General features: G+C 43.7%; 1 protein-coding gene across 2 annotated transcripts; it reads right to left on the bottom strand.

Annotated features, from left to right (window-relative positions):
- Positions 1–433: 433 nt before the first annotated feature.
- GORAB (golgin, RAB6 interacting) lies at positions 434–10,550 on the bottom strand. Of its 2 annotated transcripts, none has more exons than XM_067300664.1 (5): positions 10,445–10,550; positions 9,069–9,429; positions 6,515–6,616; positions 4,828–4,968; positions 434–2,207 (listed from the first exon to the last, which is right to left on the bottom strand). In XM_067300664.1, exons 1-5 carry the CDS (start codon positions 10,512–10,514, stop codon positions 1,736–1,738), a joined length of 1,146 nt encoding a protein of 381 aa, XP_067156765.1. In that variant the 5' UTR covers positions 10,515–10,550; the 3' UTR covers positions 434–1,735. The 2 variants fall into 2 exon arrangements, with proteins under 2 accessions (XP_067156765.1, XP_067156766.1); XM_067300665.1 differs by having other exon boundaries at positions 9,081–9,429.
- Positions 10,551–16,603: the final 6,053 nt, after the last annotated feature.

The following is a 16,603-nucleotide window of genomic DNA, read 5'->3' as shown; positions in this document are numbered from 1 at the left end:
AGTCAGTCCCGATTTTTTCAGAATACAAACAAAGTTTTGGTTTTTAGGCCAAGTCTTCCATCAAAATAAGAGGGAATGCAGAATGTATCAGCAACAACACAGCAGTAATTCAAAGATTGCTTTTGAGTTTTCTAACTTCAATCAGCCCTGGCCACGAGTGGCTTCTCTAGAAACAGATTTATCCCTCTCTCCTGTGCATGGGAGATACTAGCTGAGATTTTCCACCACTGCTTTGGGCCACAGTTAGCTGAAAGGATTCCTGCCAAGCTGTATCTTGCCATGTCTTTGCTTCATTCATTTTCATATTTCCTGCAGAGCAAAGTTGCCAAAGGAAGTATCTGATTTGGTCTTTTATCACCTCCTGTGGGAAAAATAAGTCTTGGATACATGTATTAGTATCAGATATCATAACCGAAAGTAAACACACTGCATAGAAGATGCACTGATTTATTAACAAAATAAAAATGAAATGTAGTGACATGGTTTTTCATTATTAAAGCCATTGAGACACTCAGTGCCCCATCTATATACATAATGGTGTCATTCAGTGACCTAGTCACAAACCGTGACTGACAGGTTAAGGTCAGGTATTACAGAAACCATTTATTTCCATGATGAAAGAAGTCTTCCTCCATTACAAAGTGGATAGCCATGAAAACTGTTCCCAAGGTTTGCAGCTGCATCAGTTTATGGGAGGTCTTCCTATGTCCTCTAGCTTAATTCCTGAGACTTGCTCCACCTGGAAAGGCTTTTTAAAGCTTTTCAGCAGCAACAAAGCAAAACAGTTGAACTTCTTTTGGGGTACAAACCCACTCTTCAGGCAAGAAAATGCACTGAACATTCTCAATTCCAATATACTGTGGGGATGACTCATTACAAGATTCTTGGCTGATTACTGGAAATTTGAGGCAACTATGACAGTTAGAGAAAAATATTTATAACGAAACAACTGTAACATACTCTATTGTGTGTTTCTACTTCTACGTCATATATTCTGCTATGTCTTAAACCGTGTTACCCACCATTTCTGTTTAATCACAGCTGTTGTGATTTCATAGATAATAATGTTATCAATATATAGCTTTGTGGGATCTAGCATTATCTGAAAAAATAGACAAAGTGATAAACAGGAAATATTTCAATTGACTTTGCAATTTTTCTCTATACGTGAATTTGTTATAAATCAGGTACAGAAAAGAGCATCAGCTACAAACATAATTAGAGTCCCTACTTGGCTTTCACAGAATTAAAAAACATTGAAAACTAATCCCTTATGGATACAAAGGAAGATAAACATCCTATCGTAGTTGGCAGGGGACAGAATGTGCCTAAAATCAGAATTAGCTGCACTTTTTCCCCTGTAGATAGGTACCACCCCCTCTTGCACACTGCTTGGAACAGGTATCTGTGATATCTGTATGCATAAAGCCTTCAGAAAAAACGTGCTGCTTGCTTTTGGGTATCCCCTTTCAGCAAGGTACAAAGCACCAAGAAGAGTCTGGCATTAGAATGTGAACCTAAAACCAGAACGATAAGGACAAATGGTGAACCCCAAATGAGAGTCCTGTTACCAAAAAAAAAAAAAAAAAAAAAAAAAATTTTGAAAGCAAAATTAAAGAAAGAGAGAAATGAAGCGCACATTACTGGCACTGCAGAAGCCCAGAGATAACATACAGAACGCAAGCCCATAGCAAGTATATCTTTCATAACAGGCTGGCTTATCTGAATATAGTAGTCATGTATCAGAGCAAGCTGGGCGGTCGCCTGGAGTCACCGTTACTGCTTGAGTTTGGCTGTCCATACCGGAGAGGGACTTGATATGGGAGTTTTCAGACTGCACCAACTGTTCAGAAATAGCAGCAGAAGCGGCAGCACGGCCAGTATTTTCGCTCCCTCTTGCTGTAGCACTGGGAGTTGGGGTTTCCTTAGCTGTCCCAGCATGATTTTGTGACTGGCTAGCTTGTCTCCCTGCTTCTGCCTCCTGCTGCTGCAGCATCCGTTCCACTTCTATCTCAAGTTCCAGACTTTCCTCATCTGCCTCCACTTCCAGCTGCTGCATTAACTCCTCCAGCTTCCTGGCCTTGCGGAGTTCATTCTGCTGTATGATTGTGCACAGGTGCTCTGTGAGGTGCTCCTTAATCTCTGTCTTGTGTTGGAGGTCCAGCTTAGCTGCCACATATTCCGACTCAGCCTTATCATACCGTTTCCTGCAAAACCATCATCATTTCTAGTGGATTAGTTCTCAAAGCACTTCACAGTCTCGCACACAGACAGATACTTTAAGCATCCCTGAAATGCAATCTCCTCTGCAATGCATTATGCCAGCTATTTCACGACATCCTGCTACATTATTCAAAGGGAAGAAAATAAGTGTGAATAGATCAAACTTCCTCTTGGCACATCAGCCTCCGCTGCTGCATTCCAAGAGTTAAATCCCTTGTCTGAAGTCTACAAACTGAATCATATACAAGCAGTTTTACTGCCTGTTTTAAGGGATGTACCTCTAGCAGCAGAAAGAAACCATTAAAAATTGTAGCGGCTTCACATATTCCAATGAACACCTATCTAGTGAAAACTAAAATATCACAAAACAGTTTTGTATTTTTCTAATCCAACATTCACCCAACGGATACAGATGCTACAATGGTGCTATACACATTTACTCTTGGATGTGGTCTAGAAGTGTACTTTTCCTGCCACCCAAAAATACATAAAGACATGAGCAGCACAGATTGACACAGCATATGACGTCAATAGCGATCACAACTTTTGTGTGGCAACAGATGTAGAATTTTATTGTAAGCATCCCCCCCACACACACACCTCCTGCCAATTTGCACTTCCTGTCATGACAAATACAGCAAAAAGGAAATATTCATTGAGGTCAACATCTCCGGGATATCTAGCTCTTTAATGGTTGGTGTCCACATCACTGATGCATCTTCAACTACATTCAGTGAACCTGTGTATTAATTCTGATTTAACTAATAGAAAGATAGACACAATCTTGCTGACTAGGAAAGGGAACAGGCATGTGATGTACGTTATGGAGCATTCACAAATCTAATGTTAGTAAGGTATTTGAATAAACAAGACAGCTGTTCTGTAAAATCACTATTCAAATATCTGGTTAAACAAAGCAAGAGAAAGATATGACAAGCCTTTTGTTTAGGGAAACAGAAGGAAATAAGACATGCAAAAGCCTTCCCAAATATGTTCCACTACATAATAACCACAAAACTTTTACCCAGCTGTCAAGGCTGTGTCCACAGTGGGCAGAAAATGCCCACTTACATTTCCCTAACAAGAAAATCAAGATTTCCCTTGCAGTGTATGTGAAAGGGAAGAGTTAACACTATACTGAAACTTCTGCACAATTAAATATTTGGGCTGAACTCACACATATTCTCCACATCTTATTTACGAAAACTCCATTCCATAGCAATTGTAAGATGCCCCTAACAATGTGTTCAGGGCTATTAATATTGCACATGTTGACCTGTTGAAATAATTTGGCTTTAGCCCCAAAACATATGTCAAGGACTCAAGAAGTGCTTAAAAAGACACTGTGTGGAAGCACATCCACTTTGGCTCATAATGCACAAAAAACTACAACACTGAACATAACTCATTTCCAAATCCCCTTCTCTCAGAAAAAAAGACTTAATAAGTTCATCAAAATCATTAAGCATATTGGAAAGTTTAATCTATTCTCCCTACCAGCATCCCTTTTTGTCATCTTCATTTAAAAACTGCTTCCCAAAGCCAGAGCCACTTGTGTTATATGCTCTTCTACTATGAAGAATTTCAAATAGACATGTTGTTATAAAATTTTGCTAAAGAAATTTCCGGGAGCATTTAATGGCTTTAGAAACCAGAGTTAAACCTACAAATACACTGAAACGCTTTTCCTCTTGAAGATATTAAGTTCAGTATGTGAATGTACTGAACTAGTGAAACTACAGTTAATCTTAGATATTTCAAATGATAATTAGGCAAAAGAAATTCTTATTTTTTAGCTACCCCTCATATTTCTTTAAAGACTAATTACCCTGTTTATTGGCCTGTGGTCAACGTACAGCAGAAGTCATAAGGAGAAATACACGTTTAACACATTGAATCGTGAACCAAAAACCGCAATTGAACATTTCCATTTTATTAAACGGCTACATAAACATGCTGATGTTTATCTACTGATGTTGTGGTTTACCCACAACTAATAGGGTGTTCCGATTAATTTCTTGCATTTAAGGAATTCATCAGAACCAGAGTGATTAAAGGCACATTGTGAAGAGTAGAAGCTCACTTTTTCCTTCAATTTTTGGTCCCAGTTCCAAAGGCACTTCAGCACTATTATATATGTTTCAGGCTTAATTGGTCCCATTGATCCCAACAGGACCAGAGCTGTCATCAACAGGCAAGTTTCCCTAAAACGGACTTTCATTTTAGGACTTTTTTTAAAAAAAAACAAAAAACCAAAAAAACCAAAACACTCTTTCCCCCTGAGAAGAAATAAACAACCTTGAAACAATAAAGTAGGGCTTATGAACAACTGCACAACTAAAGCAGCAAATACATTTACTGACAGCACAAAGCTGGAAAGCACAGTCTGCAGTCAGGAAACCTACTTCAGCTTCCAGATTCCAAGGGAAAAATGAAGAAATAAAAAGAACACTTCTACCTCAAGAGCTGAAAGCCCCCCAGACTGTGTCCATTTTAACTACACATGATTACAATGACATAATGCCACTATTGCTTCAGTGACAGGAAACTGCATTCTATCCCTCCACTCAGGCAGGGCTATTCCCTCCCCTGCCTGTCACTTACCGGGCATAGGAGTAGTCTAAGCTGGCCTGATCAATTCGGTTCCGCAGGATTCCAATGTCAGCAGATACCATGTCATCCAGAGCTTGCAACTCCTTCTGAATCCTCTTTAGTTTCACTGTTTCAGCCTGAGTTCTTTTGGATCTGCAAAAGGAAGATGCTTTTTTATTTTTCTTTGCAAATGTCTTTTCTTGGCATAATGTATCTCACTTCATTTGCAGAGTAACGACCTTCTTTAAGAGCTACTCAAAAGGTTTCTCCTTTATGGTTTAAGACTTTTGATCTTTCCTAATATCCACAGGGATCTAAAAATGCCTGCTATTAAAGGACTAAGGCAAAATTACGTAATGACTATAATCAAAGTGCCTCAAATGGATTGTGTTTCTTCACTGTGGAAACACACAAGAAACTGCTGTATCTAAGTAGTTCTCAGTGTAAGGAAACAGGAAATGGTTGGGGGGAATGGTGGTGGGGTATTTAGTCCTGCAAATATCCCCTTTCAAAGAAGCCCAGTTAGTAAGGGCCAAAGAGTCACCTAACCTAAACTTGATTTTCATTTTGTAAAATTATTCCCAACAGGCCTAGCTAAATCCCAATGAAGTCAATGGAAAGTTTTACATCAAACACAAAGGATTTCAATCAAGTCCTGTGTAACCTTTTTCAACTCAGACTATTCATTCCTAAGTTCTGAAAGTGAAATGTTGCTAAGGGAAGCAAGCTTTGATGGATTTCACTCCCAAGCAAGCTAAGGAACTTTCAACAAGCTTTTACACCAGGTCACTTGACTATCATTCATCACCACCAGCAAAGCCATGGTTTTCAGTCACTGCGTTATACTCCAAAACATGTACTTGAAAAGCAAGATCTAGATGTGTAGGAAGTAACACCAGTTCTCATTAGACCAACTGATGCAGATGGAGAGAAACAGACATCTTGTAGCATTGCTCCGAGCCTGAAGAAGGTCTTTGAAGCTCAGATGTAGCTTCCTAGCTATCTCCTTTCAAGACCTCCTTTCTGTTCTTATGCTCTGCTTCCAGGTGGAAGAAGCCAGCCTGGTGGTCACACTCACATTTGCTTTCCTACAGTGACCAGGGCCAAACACACTTGTGTTTTATCTGTACCTGGCAGAGGAATGAAAATCTTCAGAACCTCAAAGACAATCTTCTGCACAGTACTGGCTGGCTGTATTCACCTTTGCTACCCCAAAAGCTCTGATGGGCAGAATACTGTACACGTCTGGGAAAAAATTGTGAGCCTGAACACTTAACATCTCAATCCTTGATCCACTGTTATCAGCTGCTCTGATGTCCTTCCCTACAAATCTGGCCTTACTTACAGTCCTAAACTATCTGGGTGGACAACACTGATTTATCTTAAAGCTTGGTCTCCTGAAGAGCCAGAGCTAACAAGTATGAGAATGGGTAAATTTATATATACCTTCTTAAAGTTGATTGTCTTCTCCTTTAACACCTTTCACATACTAGTAAGACTCAAAAGCCCAGAGACAATTAACTATTATCTCTCTTCATAGCTAGGAATCAAATAAACTTTCCTAAAATCCAGGGAAGGCAAAGGACTTCAGCTGATTCGCTAATTCTGTAACACCTTTTCCACTTGTGCATGAAGTTGCAGCTTTGGGAGTGTGAACTCCTTCCTCAGCCTCAGCCCATGTTGCAGCATAGCCCCTCACCTCTCAGCAATAGCTTTGGCCAGGAGTGCTTTCTTGCGTTTATTCTTCTCTTCCATCAGCCGCTGTTCCTGCTGGAGGATTTCCCATCGTGACTTTTCCTGCCTGTTCATGGACAACGAGAAGATGAAAATTAATAAGTTAATTTCTCTCCTTGTCTTCTATACCCCAGACGACACAAATATCCACCATCACAATTCCTGGACCACCCTCTAAAAATGCCAAAGGAACAACAAACAGGTCAATGTTTCAGTTCTGAGGTAAAAAGAATCATCTGTAAGAAGAAAAGTCATTTAGGCCAATAAAATATTTCTAAAAGAAATCTGCTGATCAGAGTGAAGATCTTCCTAAGCAAAAAGGCTGGTGGTTAATTCAGCTTCATGAGAAGAGGGAACATATGGGACTTTTCATTAAAAAGATGTGTTTCCCCATTAGGTAGAAGCAGTTTCATGTTTCTTACTGTCTGCTATAAGTTGTTATCTGCTCAGTCTGCCAATACAGCCTTTTTTTTTTTTTCTTTTGGAAAGGATTTTTCTATAAGACAGATTATTTTATGTGTCTGCTTTACAATGCAGCCCCCAAACAATTACACTGACAAAGTTGAAGGTAAGATACAATGAAAGTGAGCAAAGAGGAAGAACAAGAATTCACTCGTGCCACCAGGGAAAGAGTTATATTGATTCTGTTTCCTAAGCTACTTCTACCAAGAGATACAACCAGTCCCAAATAATGGAAAGCAAGGTCTTAGGCGAGAAGGGACAACCTGTGTGATAAGTGAACACAACTGTGCAGGATTAAAGAGAAACAAAAACTGCTTTGCTGCTTTTCCATCTTGTAGTGTTCTTCATCCCTTCTCCTGAGAAATCTCTGTTCCAAGGTCTTGCTTAGCTTAAAAATACCAAAATAACTCACCTACATTTATTTTAACAATCAGTTCTGCACAAGATCTCTTCAGACTTCTCCTCATTACCCTAATTCCTAAAACCTCACATAGAGAAATATTTTTAATGAGATTTAAGTTCAAGTGCATAGGCTGAGATGAATCCAGCAGTTTTGGGTGACAGCTGTGGCAACTAATTGTCACTTGCTTCCCAAACAGTGAACTTACCTCTGTAAAGCTTCAGGTATCTTCTCCCAGCCATGTAATGCCTGTATTTTTTACCACGAGGAAGGAACTGAATAGCCAGTACTACTGGTGAGCTGTGCCCCCATGAGGAATTTGGCACTGCTCTTTGAAGTGCTGCTGCTCTGGTGAAGGGATAGCTATCGGCATGCGGGCGATCCCACCCAGCGCCCGGGCAGGCAGCACGGCCAGCAGCTGCGGTCTCTCAAGATGCATCTGTGCAAAACAGGAGCTCCTGGAGCCCTTTGAATTCTGAATTCAGGAGGAACCGTGTGCTGTTTCACCTGGTGCGCACTGCCAGCTGCCACATTTCTGCCTAGCCCCTTCTGAGATTCTACGGAGTTAACCGGGTAACAAAAATACAGTCTGGAACACCACACTTGGAAAGCTGCTGAGCCCTATTCTGGGGAAGTATCAGTGATGCATGGAAGACAGTTTGGCAGCCAACTAGCCAACCAGTCGCTTGTAACAGACTATATTGGGCAGGTAAGTTTGGACCCGCAGAGGAAATCAAGGCCGGAGTAGCATTGTTGAGAGTTTTAAAAATAAACTATATGCCCTAGAATGAGAACTCATCCTTTGGCCCATCACACTTTGTTTTGCAGACAGGAGAATAAAGAGAATACTGTACAAAACTGTGCCTACTGAGGAAAAAAAGAAAGTTAGCACTTGGATATAGACAGGAAGAAAAACTTCAAGAGGTAAAAACAAGCCACTTCACATGGGATATACGTTCCTCCGTAGCACTGAGACAGCAGCTTCCTTTTACATGCTACTATCTGCATTCTGCATGAGGAACAAAGTAATTGCCATATTCGATCAGTCAATTCCCAGACTGTCATGTTCAGTATTTTCTCTCTTCTCTCACATGGACCATTTTGATGCTTCTGAGGAAGACAGACAACCCACTGTGGGCTGATGCATGGGGTGTGAGCCTCAAGATGGTCTCGTCTTGAATCACAAAAGCTAGAGAACTGCTGAAACCTGAAATTTTAACTCCTCACCAACATTTTTGGCATTAACAAATTTTCTGCAGTATTTTGAAGGGAAACATAAAGTTAGAGATCACAGCAGATCTACTTCCAAAAGGGCTTTTTGTCGTGGATTCTGACTTATTTACACAGCACGACATCAGTGAGATTAGGTTTTCATAAACCATTAAGACAGTCCCATATCTTGAATGCTTTATGATTTACAGCCCCCCCACCACAGGAAATTATTAAAAGACAGCATGGTCTTTATCTGCATGGATTAGACTACCTCAAATCAGGTTTAACCCAAATAGAGAGGAAAAACAGAGGTTCAACAGAGAGGAAGCAACCATGATCTCTCCAGCCTTCCTAAAAGATATAGGAAAGTTCAATATTCAGTTTCATTCTACTGCACCACAAAAGAATGAATCAATACAGAATAAAATAAATCCCTTGATTTTACCGACTTACTAACAATTCCACTTTCTTTTTCTCCACTTTCAAGTTTGGCTTTGCAGGGAAGTTCTGGGCATTTTCATTGCCATTACAAGGATCTCCCAGCCCCAGTTCCTTCCGCTGATCTTGGCTGTCATGTTGCCTTTGGTCTCCCTTTGAAGGAGGCTGAGGTGGTGCCACAGGCTGCTGAGGATGACAAGGCTTGTGTTCTGGTACAGAAAGCAACTGCTCAGGAAGTACAGAGGCTGCTCCATCCTGCACTCCCAGCTTCTGACATTGCTGCTGGAGGGCTTTTTCTCGTTGCAGCTGCTTCCGGCTCTTATTCACGGTGTGGGAGCGACGCTGCTGCTCCGAGGATTCAGACAACTCTACCAGTGGATGAGGAGAAGAAACAGAATTAAGCTAAAATCATAAGGTCAAAGACAGACTCTGTGAATTAGCTTTTCCAGGAAATCAAACAAACTGGGGCAAAACCAGCCTAAGGAAAAGACATGCCAAGTGCTGGGGGAAGACAAGGTGGGGGAAAACCCAGGTACCTGGAAATGTTTTGTTAGTCTAAGAATAAGGAAGTTTTGACGATCTGAGCATCCAGAACGAGGGGAGGGAGGGATGAGGGGCTTGGAGTAGGGGACCAACGGGGGAGCCTTAGGAGGCATGGAGGTAACCCTTGGGGGAATCATGGTGAGACAGACACAGGGCTAAAGAAGGGCCCTTTATAAATGGGGGTTTATAAAGTGAGCTGATGGATAGACAGGTGTGGGGGCAGGACAGGGAGCTGGAGGGGATGGAAAGGTGACAGAGAGAGGCTGGCAGAGGAGAGAGAGAGAGGGGCTGGATGGAAGGCTGGTGGGGGAAGCAGAGAGATAGATGGGGAAGCCAACTGTGGGGGCCAAGGGGCTGCATGGAGAGGCCGAGGCAGGTGGATAAGGGGAGGGATGAAAAGGACTGAGGGGACAGGGAGGCTGAAGGGACGGATGTGGGGGACAGAAGGAATGGGAAAGCTGCAAGGATGGATGGGGTGGGACAAGGAGATGGGAAGGCTGGGGGGAAGGATGTGAGAGGAAGGATGTGGGGGCTGAGGGGATACACAGAGCGGCCAAGGCCGATGGATGGGGGGGGGGATGGATGTGTGGGGCTGAGTGGACAGAGGGGTGGACGTGGGGGCGGGGATGGAGGGGCGGACGGGGGGGTGGGTGTGCGGAGCGGCGGGGGGAGGAACTGAGGGCGGGTGTGTGGGGCTGGGGGACGGGCCGCTGGGGCAGAGGGGGCGCAGCGGGCCCGGAGGCGCCGCGCCCGGCCCGGCCCCGCCGCCGCCGCTCCCAGGGCGGCCGGTGCAGCCAGCCCGGCGCCGGCGCCCCCGCAGGAGCCCGGCCGCGTCCGTACCTGGGCGCGGGCCCCGCAGGCGCCGCAGCTCCTCCTGCGAGAAGCCGGCCCAGGCCCCGGCGCCGGCCATGGCGCTTCCTCCTTCCGCTGACGGGGCGGCCGCGGCGGGCAGGGCCCGCGGCTGCCCCGCCACCGCCGCCCGCTCGCCGCAGGCGAACGCCGCGGCCAGCCCGGCCGGCAGAGCCGCGGGCGGGGGGTGGGGGCCTAGCGTCACCATGGCAACGCGGGCGGAGGGGCCTAGCCCTAGCGTCACCATGGCAACGCGGGCGGGTCGGGGCGGGGGAAGATGGCGCCCTGAGGGGCGGGGGGGGCGCGCCCGGCGCTGCGCAGGGCTGTGGGGAGGGTGGCAGCGCGGCCGGTGCCGGCCTTGACGAGCTCTGTGTGTAGCTGCTGTCTGCGCGATGGGCCGCACGTGGTGTGGCACCAGCCCAAGGGCTGCTGGGGGCGCAGAGCCGTGGAGGGCTCAGTGGCTGCCCGCGAACTGGCATGGCTGCAGAAGGGGGACGCAAGCGCGCAGCTCGGTGACAAAGCGCATCGATAAGTCTCGGTGACACCCTGGGAGGAAGTCCGGAAGGAACAGGAACGTCTTTCCCGTGCCGATGGTTGTGGAAGTCTGCTCCGAGCGCTGTGCACAAGGGTGCACACACACGCTTCCTTCCTTGCGTATAAACTGACAAAATCCTGCAACAAACAGCAGTGTTTTCTCACTCGCTAGTAGTAGCCGTGAAAGCGTTTTGTCCATCTGGCACAGACTCGTGGCTGCTTTAAGCGTATTAGAGGCCTTGCTGATGGGCAGGCAAGCTTACCTCCCCTGGGGTGGTAAAGAAAGTCAGGTGGCACGCAAAGGCACGAGCCCTAGGCTTAACTGAGGTAGTCTTGCAGGCTGGAGGCTTAAATAATACATCACTGGCAATAAAAAGGCGACATTTTCAGTGCCTAACTATATCCCTCCCGCTTTCCATCCGTTTCCAATCTGTAAGGGATTAGTCAAGCTCTGAAGTATTGCTATCTCCCAGAGCAAACTCGTAACTAGATGACCATGTAAGACTTTGCGATTTATCACTGAAGCACTTTTAACAGCTTCTGCGTGACTAACACATCCCATAAATACCAGTCCGAGTCAGAGGAGAAGTGTCCTGGAATTGCCACTCTCTGACAGGCGTTAAGTGTTGCTGATAGGACTTGGCAGAGCGCCTTTGGGGAATAGAAGTGTCACCATTTTTCACCATCAGCTCAGTTCTAGGCCTTGATACGAAACGGAGACTTTGCTGATGTCCAGTAGTAGAGTAGCAGGGCATGGTTATCTCGAGTCTATCAGCAGGGATTGGGAAGGCTTCCTTGGGTGAGCCTGGGGCTGAGGGGTGCTGAGTGCCCCCGTGAACTGGGTTGCAGGATCCCCTGGGAAACTTCCCCAAGCACAGAAAGGATCTGAGTTAGAACCATAATCAAACCTTGACTCAAATGCCCTCAAACTCCAGAAAGCACAAGAAGCAAAACTAGGTGTCAGCTTGAATTTTACAATGAATCAGTTTTGACCAGATCCTCAACAGGATGCAAATACCTAATTCCCATTTATATGCCTATACAGAAATTAGCTATCTAAATCACTATAACGGGCTATATCAAACCCGCAGATACCAACTGTACTTCGTGAAGTACGAGCTCCAGATCTCATTCTTGAACTTTAGTTCTTTCTTCTTTTCCAAGTTTTAATGCTACAAACAAAATGAAGCACCATATTCTCTTTATTACAGCAAATATTCCAGGCATAAAACTCCCATGTGTTTTATAGAAAAAGTATAAAGACTTTTGAGTTGTTAACTATAACGCTATAGGCAAAGCAGCTCTCCAGTTTTAACAGTTTCCATCAGCCGAAGGTTTAATTACCAGCCGTTCAGCCAACTTTCTCCAGGAACAATTATAACGTAGTGAAGTCATTTCATGGAGCAAACAGCAGATTTAGAAAATGGAGGCTCTTGGTGCTCTCTGGCTGATTAAAGGCCTGTGCACATAACAAGGTACTGCACATTTTCCACCTAGGAAAAGAGTCTCCTCCCAGCAGCCATGCCTACAACAAGGCTTTGGACAAGGACAAGAGGAAGAGAAAATAGAAGCCTTCTTTTCCATCCCCTCTTCAGAAGAGAGATGATGAATAACACAGATCAAGATGAAGAAGCAACAACCCAAAACTTTCTTTTAAGTCTGGGGCTGGATTTGACTCCCACATCTTTTTACGATTCAAGAACTGCTATCTCATGGGGTACCCAGAGAACTCCATGATTGGTGCATACATTTTTTATTGGGGTTTTTTTTTTTTGGCCTGAGCCAGCTGGCTTTTAGAAGCAGCAAGTGCCATCAGATCACAAAAACATCACTTCTTGTGCAGTTCTCAAATCAATGTGGAAATGCCATCATAGGCTGGCAAATTCTGACTCTCTGTGTCAGACCTCAGATGACGTTTCAACCCAGGACAGATGCAATTTGTATCAGGACATAACTTAAATTTTTATCAGTTTATCAGTCCTGAACACTTTTTTTTTTCCCTAAGAGCCAAATAAGCTCTTCCTGTAAGGGGCTCCCTGACTTAGACATATGTATTTAACCCAACTCTTTGCACCCCTTTGCACACTGCAGTAGTAACACACAAAGCAACATGTTCACAGTAAATGACCAAACCATAATGTGAGACAGGGAAAGACTTATACATGGAAAGACAATTTCCTTTCTGCTTGTGTGTCAGGCCCTGTTGTGAGTTCCTGAGGACTGTGACATATAATTTAATAGATCTGGGGAAATACCATCCTGAAAAAAACAAAGCCAAAAAAATCCTAAATCTGTTTATTTCTTTCTATTGAAAAATGTTTCAAACTGTATGCATGTAAGTACTATCCCACCTTTTACCAGAACATAATGCCGGCTGGCTTACGAAGAACTATCAAGTCCAGCCAAGCCATGTTACTGCGTGAACAAGGAGCAAGTCCTACCTTTTAAAAATGACTTTGCTTGTGGATTTAGTTTGTCCATTAAAGGATGTTTTTGACATCCCTATTGTGAAAGTTTCTCGTGCTGATTCCTTGCTTAACAGTCCAGGAAGCTTCCAAACCTGAGATGAGTGATTTAATTCCTTAGTGTGGCACTGAAAGCAAGAGGACACTTCAGGCCTTGAGGCTGCAAACACTCCTGTACTGAACTTTAACTCTTCTACAGCCCATTAAGGCAATCAGACTTTTTCCACTGTTCAGTGGGCTGTGGATTAGATTCTGCCTCGGGGCTAATTTCAGTACTGGTTTCTGTGTTCGCTGTTTCTTTACTGGCTAAATACCCCTGCGGGCTGAGAGCTATCCATTAGGAAACACCAGACACAGAAACCAAGGTGGAAATTAGCCTAGCTGAGCCTGGGCCCCCAGCCCTGATCCAAAACAGCGCACAAATATGTGTTTAACCTCAGGCATGTGCTAGCGCCCTGTTCTTTAATTGGGCCTTACTGAGTGGATCCGAGGAAGTGCCAAGATGCCTGGCTCGGGCACCGGTGTGCTCCTAATCCGGTACTTGGGGCTGTAACTGCGTTGGGAACCCAGAGCTCAGCCTGTGGCAGGATGAAGCCCTGAGTGCAACAAGATAATGTAACTGTGTTACACCCCCTCGGCTCTGGAGTAGGTTAATTGTGGGTGCTGTGGGTTTTGCTCTGCCTCTTGGCTGCTTTTTTCTGGATGTAAAATCATAGCCAGTGAATCAAACCTCTGTAATAGCATGAGAACGCAGCCCTAACTTCGTCTCGCAGTGGCCTTCCATGTTGCAGTGAGCTGGCTTGAGTATTTGTGCAAAAACACCTTCCGATACCAAAATGTGACCCTTATTTACTGACATCAGTAAGACTCCAGATCTGGGCACATCTTCCGTTGCTTACTATAGGAAAAATCACTATGAGAGAAGATTTCTTCTCACTTGAAAGTAGATGATTCCTTCCAGTTTTCTTTTGGGATTCTGCCACTGTAAAATAAATATATTTTTATCTGCATGGCAAATAAGCTCACTGTTGCTCCCCCACCTTGAAACGTTGTTGTGTATTCAGGCAAATCTAATGGAAATAGTGTTATCAGTGTAAAATGAATTCTTCTCATTCTAGAGTAAGATGAGAAAGCTGAATTACAAAATATAGCATTATTCTACCTACCAAGTTTCTATTCTCATAAGTTCCCAGAGGGATCAAGTCAGCGATGTCATTTCTGGGCCCAAAGCAGGGGATTTTTTTGGTTTGTAAGAATTTCTTAGAGGGAAACAAAAATCCACTTACCTAAAGAGCTACCAGGTGAAAAAAACTGCATTGAAAAACTGCTGCTTAAACCATGTAAACCAATGGTTTTCAGCGTCTTTTGATTTGTGGATCTTTATACATTTTCTAGCAAAGACGCAAATGCTCCTAGGTAGCAAGTTTAAGGCTGAGACTTTCCTTCTCTGAGTTACCTTTCACAGAGGCCTTAGGGATAATCTTCTGATCCCCGGGCTGAGGCTACGGTTTGAAAGTACAGCTTTACTTTAAAGGGCCAAGTTTTGCTTCATAAATGCCAGTGAAGAAGGATCAAGGATCTGGATCAAGGGAAAAAGTCCCGGTACAGCCTGGGGTGTGGGTTAGGAAAACACAGCGCCAGGCTGTAGAAGTCAGGATACATTTTGCCACGGATGCTGTGACCTGCAACTTCCCCGGCTTGCTGCGACTCCTTCCCGAGGATGCCCTAGGCTGTCAGCAGCCAAAGCCAGGGAGCCGGGTCGTAGCTTCGGGAGAAACGGTCCTGGGTGCCTGGCGCTCTGCGCCATACCGGCGCTGAACACGCTCCTCCGCGGGGCCGGACCGCGCCGGCGACAAGCGGAGCTGGGTGGGGAACGCTGCTTGTTTTCACAGGACGCTCCTCATTACATTGATTTGTTTGCTTTGAAACCGAGTCCCAAAACATCTCAGATTTGAAAGCCCCCAGGATTCCTAGTTTAACTCTTGTTTTTTTTCCTTAAGGAAAATTCAGCTTTCAAAAAATAAGATCTGAACTGAAAAAATGTTCAGCATGCAATATGAACATTTTCATTTTTAAAAAATGAAAAACTTTACTGACATTTTTGGGGATCTTTCTTTCTTTCCTCACTGAGGGTGTTTAAGATAAATTTGCCATACAAAAATATTCCCTGGTAATTCCTTGTCTTAAGATGTTTGTATGAAAAATGTTGTCCATCTCTATCTAAACAGGATTAAAAGCTGGTAAAATAAAATCATCTTCAGAAAAAAAGAAGCTGGTAAAATAAAATAAAATTCATCCTGACCACAAATATCCTGAAGATTATAAATTTACAGCTTTGGATGGCAAAATTAGAGCTGAGCAGATACTGATATATATTTTTGAATAGCTAAATAAATATTTTTGCAGCTAATAACTTTAAAAAGATACTTTATAAATATTTTTAAAAATTCTTTAAAAGAATACTTTCTAAAAAATGAGTTAAGTATCTCATGACAGTTGTTTAATACTTTTAATTGTGTTGCTCAGCCGACATAAAAGGTGTAATTCAAACATTTGTATAGAAAAATTAGAAAGCAATTGCTTTAATTATAACCATTTGGGTTAAAAATTACAATCTAACTGTCAAAACAATTGATAAAACTCAAGATTTGAAGAGAAATTTACTAAATGTTTGTTATTTTTGGCATAGAGTGGATTATTAGAACCACTGCTCTAAACAAATTGAATTTTGTCAAACAAACTTATTGTTGTTAAATGCTCAAGTGAATGAACTGGGGTTGTTTAGTCTGGATGGGATTGAGTTGCAGGGAAGAAGACATGATAATAGTCTTTAAATATATAAATGCAGCTGTAAAGAGACAGGGATAATCTGTTTTCAGTGTCCATGGTGGATAGGTAAAGCAGGTGAGACCTGGGCTAGACACTAGGAAGGGCTTCCTCACAGTTAGGGCAGCAAAACAATGAATGAATTGGCATAGGAAGAGCATGGAGTCTCCGTCACCAGATGTTTTTAAGAGCAAACATCTGTCAGGCAAGATAGAGGTAAGATCAATGCAGCCCTGGGAGAACAGGACACGGTTTTCAGTGGTTTTGGTTGTGTGGATCCCACAGAGGTCCTAGGGAGATGGAGACTCCAGGGAGACCCCACAGG

This window comes from Apteryx mantelli, chromosome 8, assembly GCF_036417845.1.
Source record: "Apteryx mantelli isolate bAptMan1 chromosome 8, bAptMan1.hap1, whole genome shotgun sequence".
Taxonomy (NCBI): Eukaryota; Metazoa; Chordata; class Aves; order Apterygiformes; family Apterygidae; genus Apteryx; species Apteryx mantelli.
The sequence above is the reverse complement of the archived record's forward strand: the minus strand, read 5'-3'. Positions and strand labels throughout refer to the sequence as shown.

Excerpts from the sequence above, each read along its gene's own strand:
- GORAB (XM_067300664.1), bottom strand. The coding sequence starts at position 10,514 with ATGGCCGGCGCCGGGGCCTGGGCCGGCTTCTCGCAGGAGGAGCTGCGG. Across the intron at positions 9,430-10,444 it reads CCTGCGGGGCCCGCGCCCAG|AGTTGTCTGAATCCTCGGAG; the intron begins GTACGGACGCGG and ends ATCCACTGGTAG. Across the intron at positions 4,969-6,514 it reads GCCAAAGCTATTGCTGAGAG|ATCCAAAAGAACTCAGGCTG; the intron begins GTGAGGGGCTAT and ends TTCCTTTTGCAG.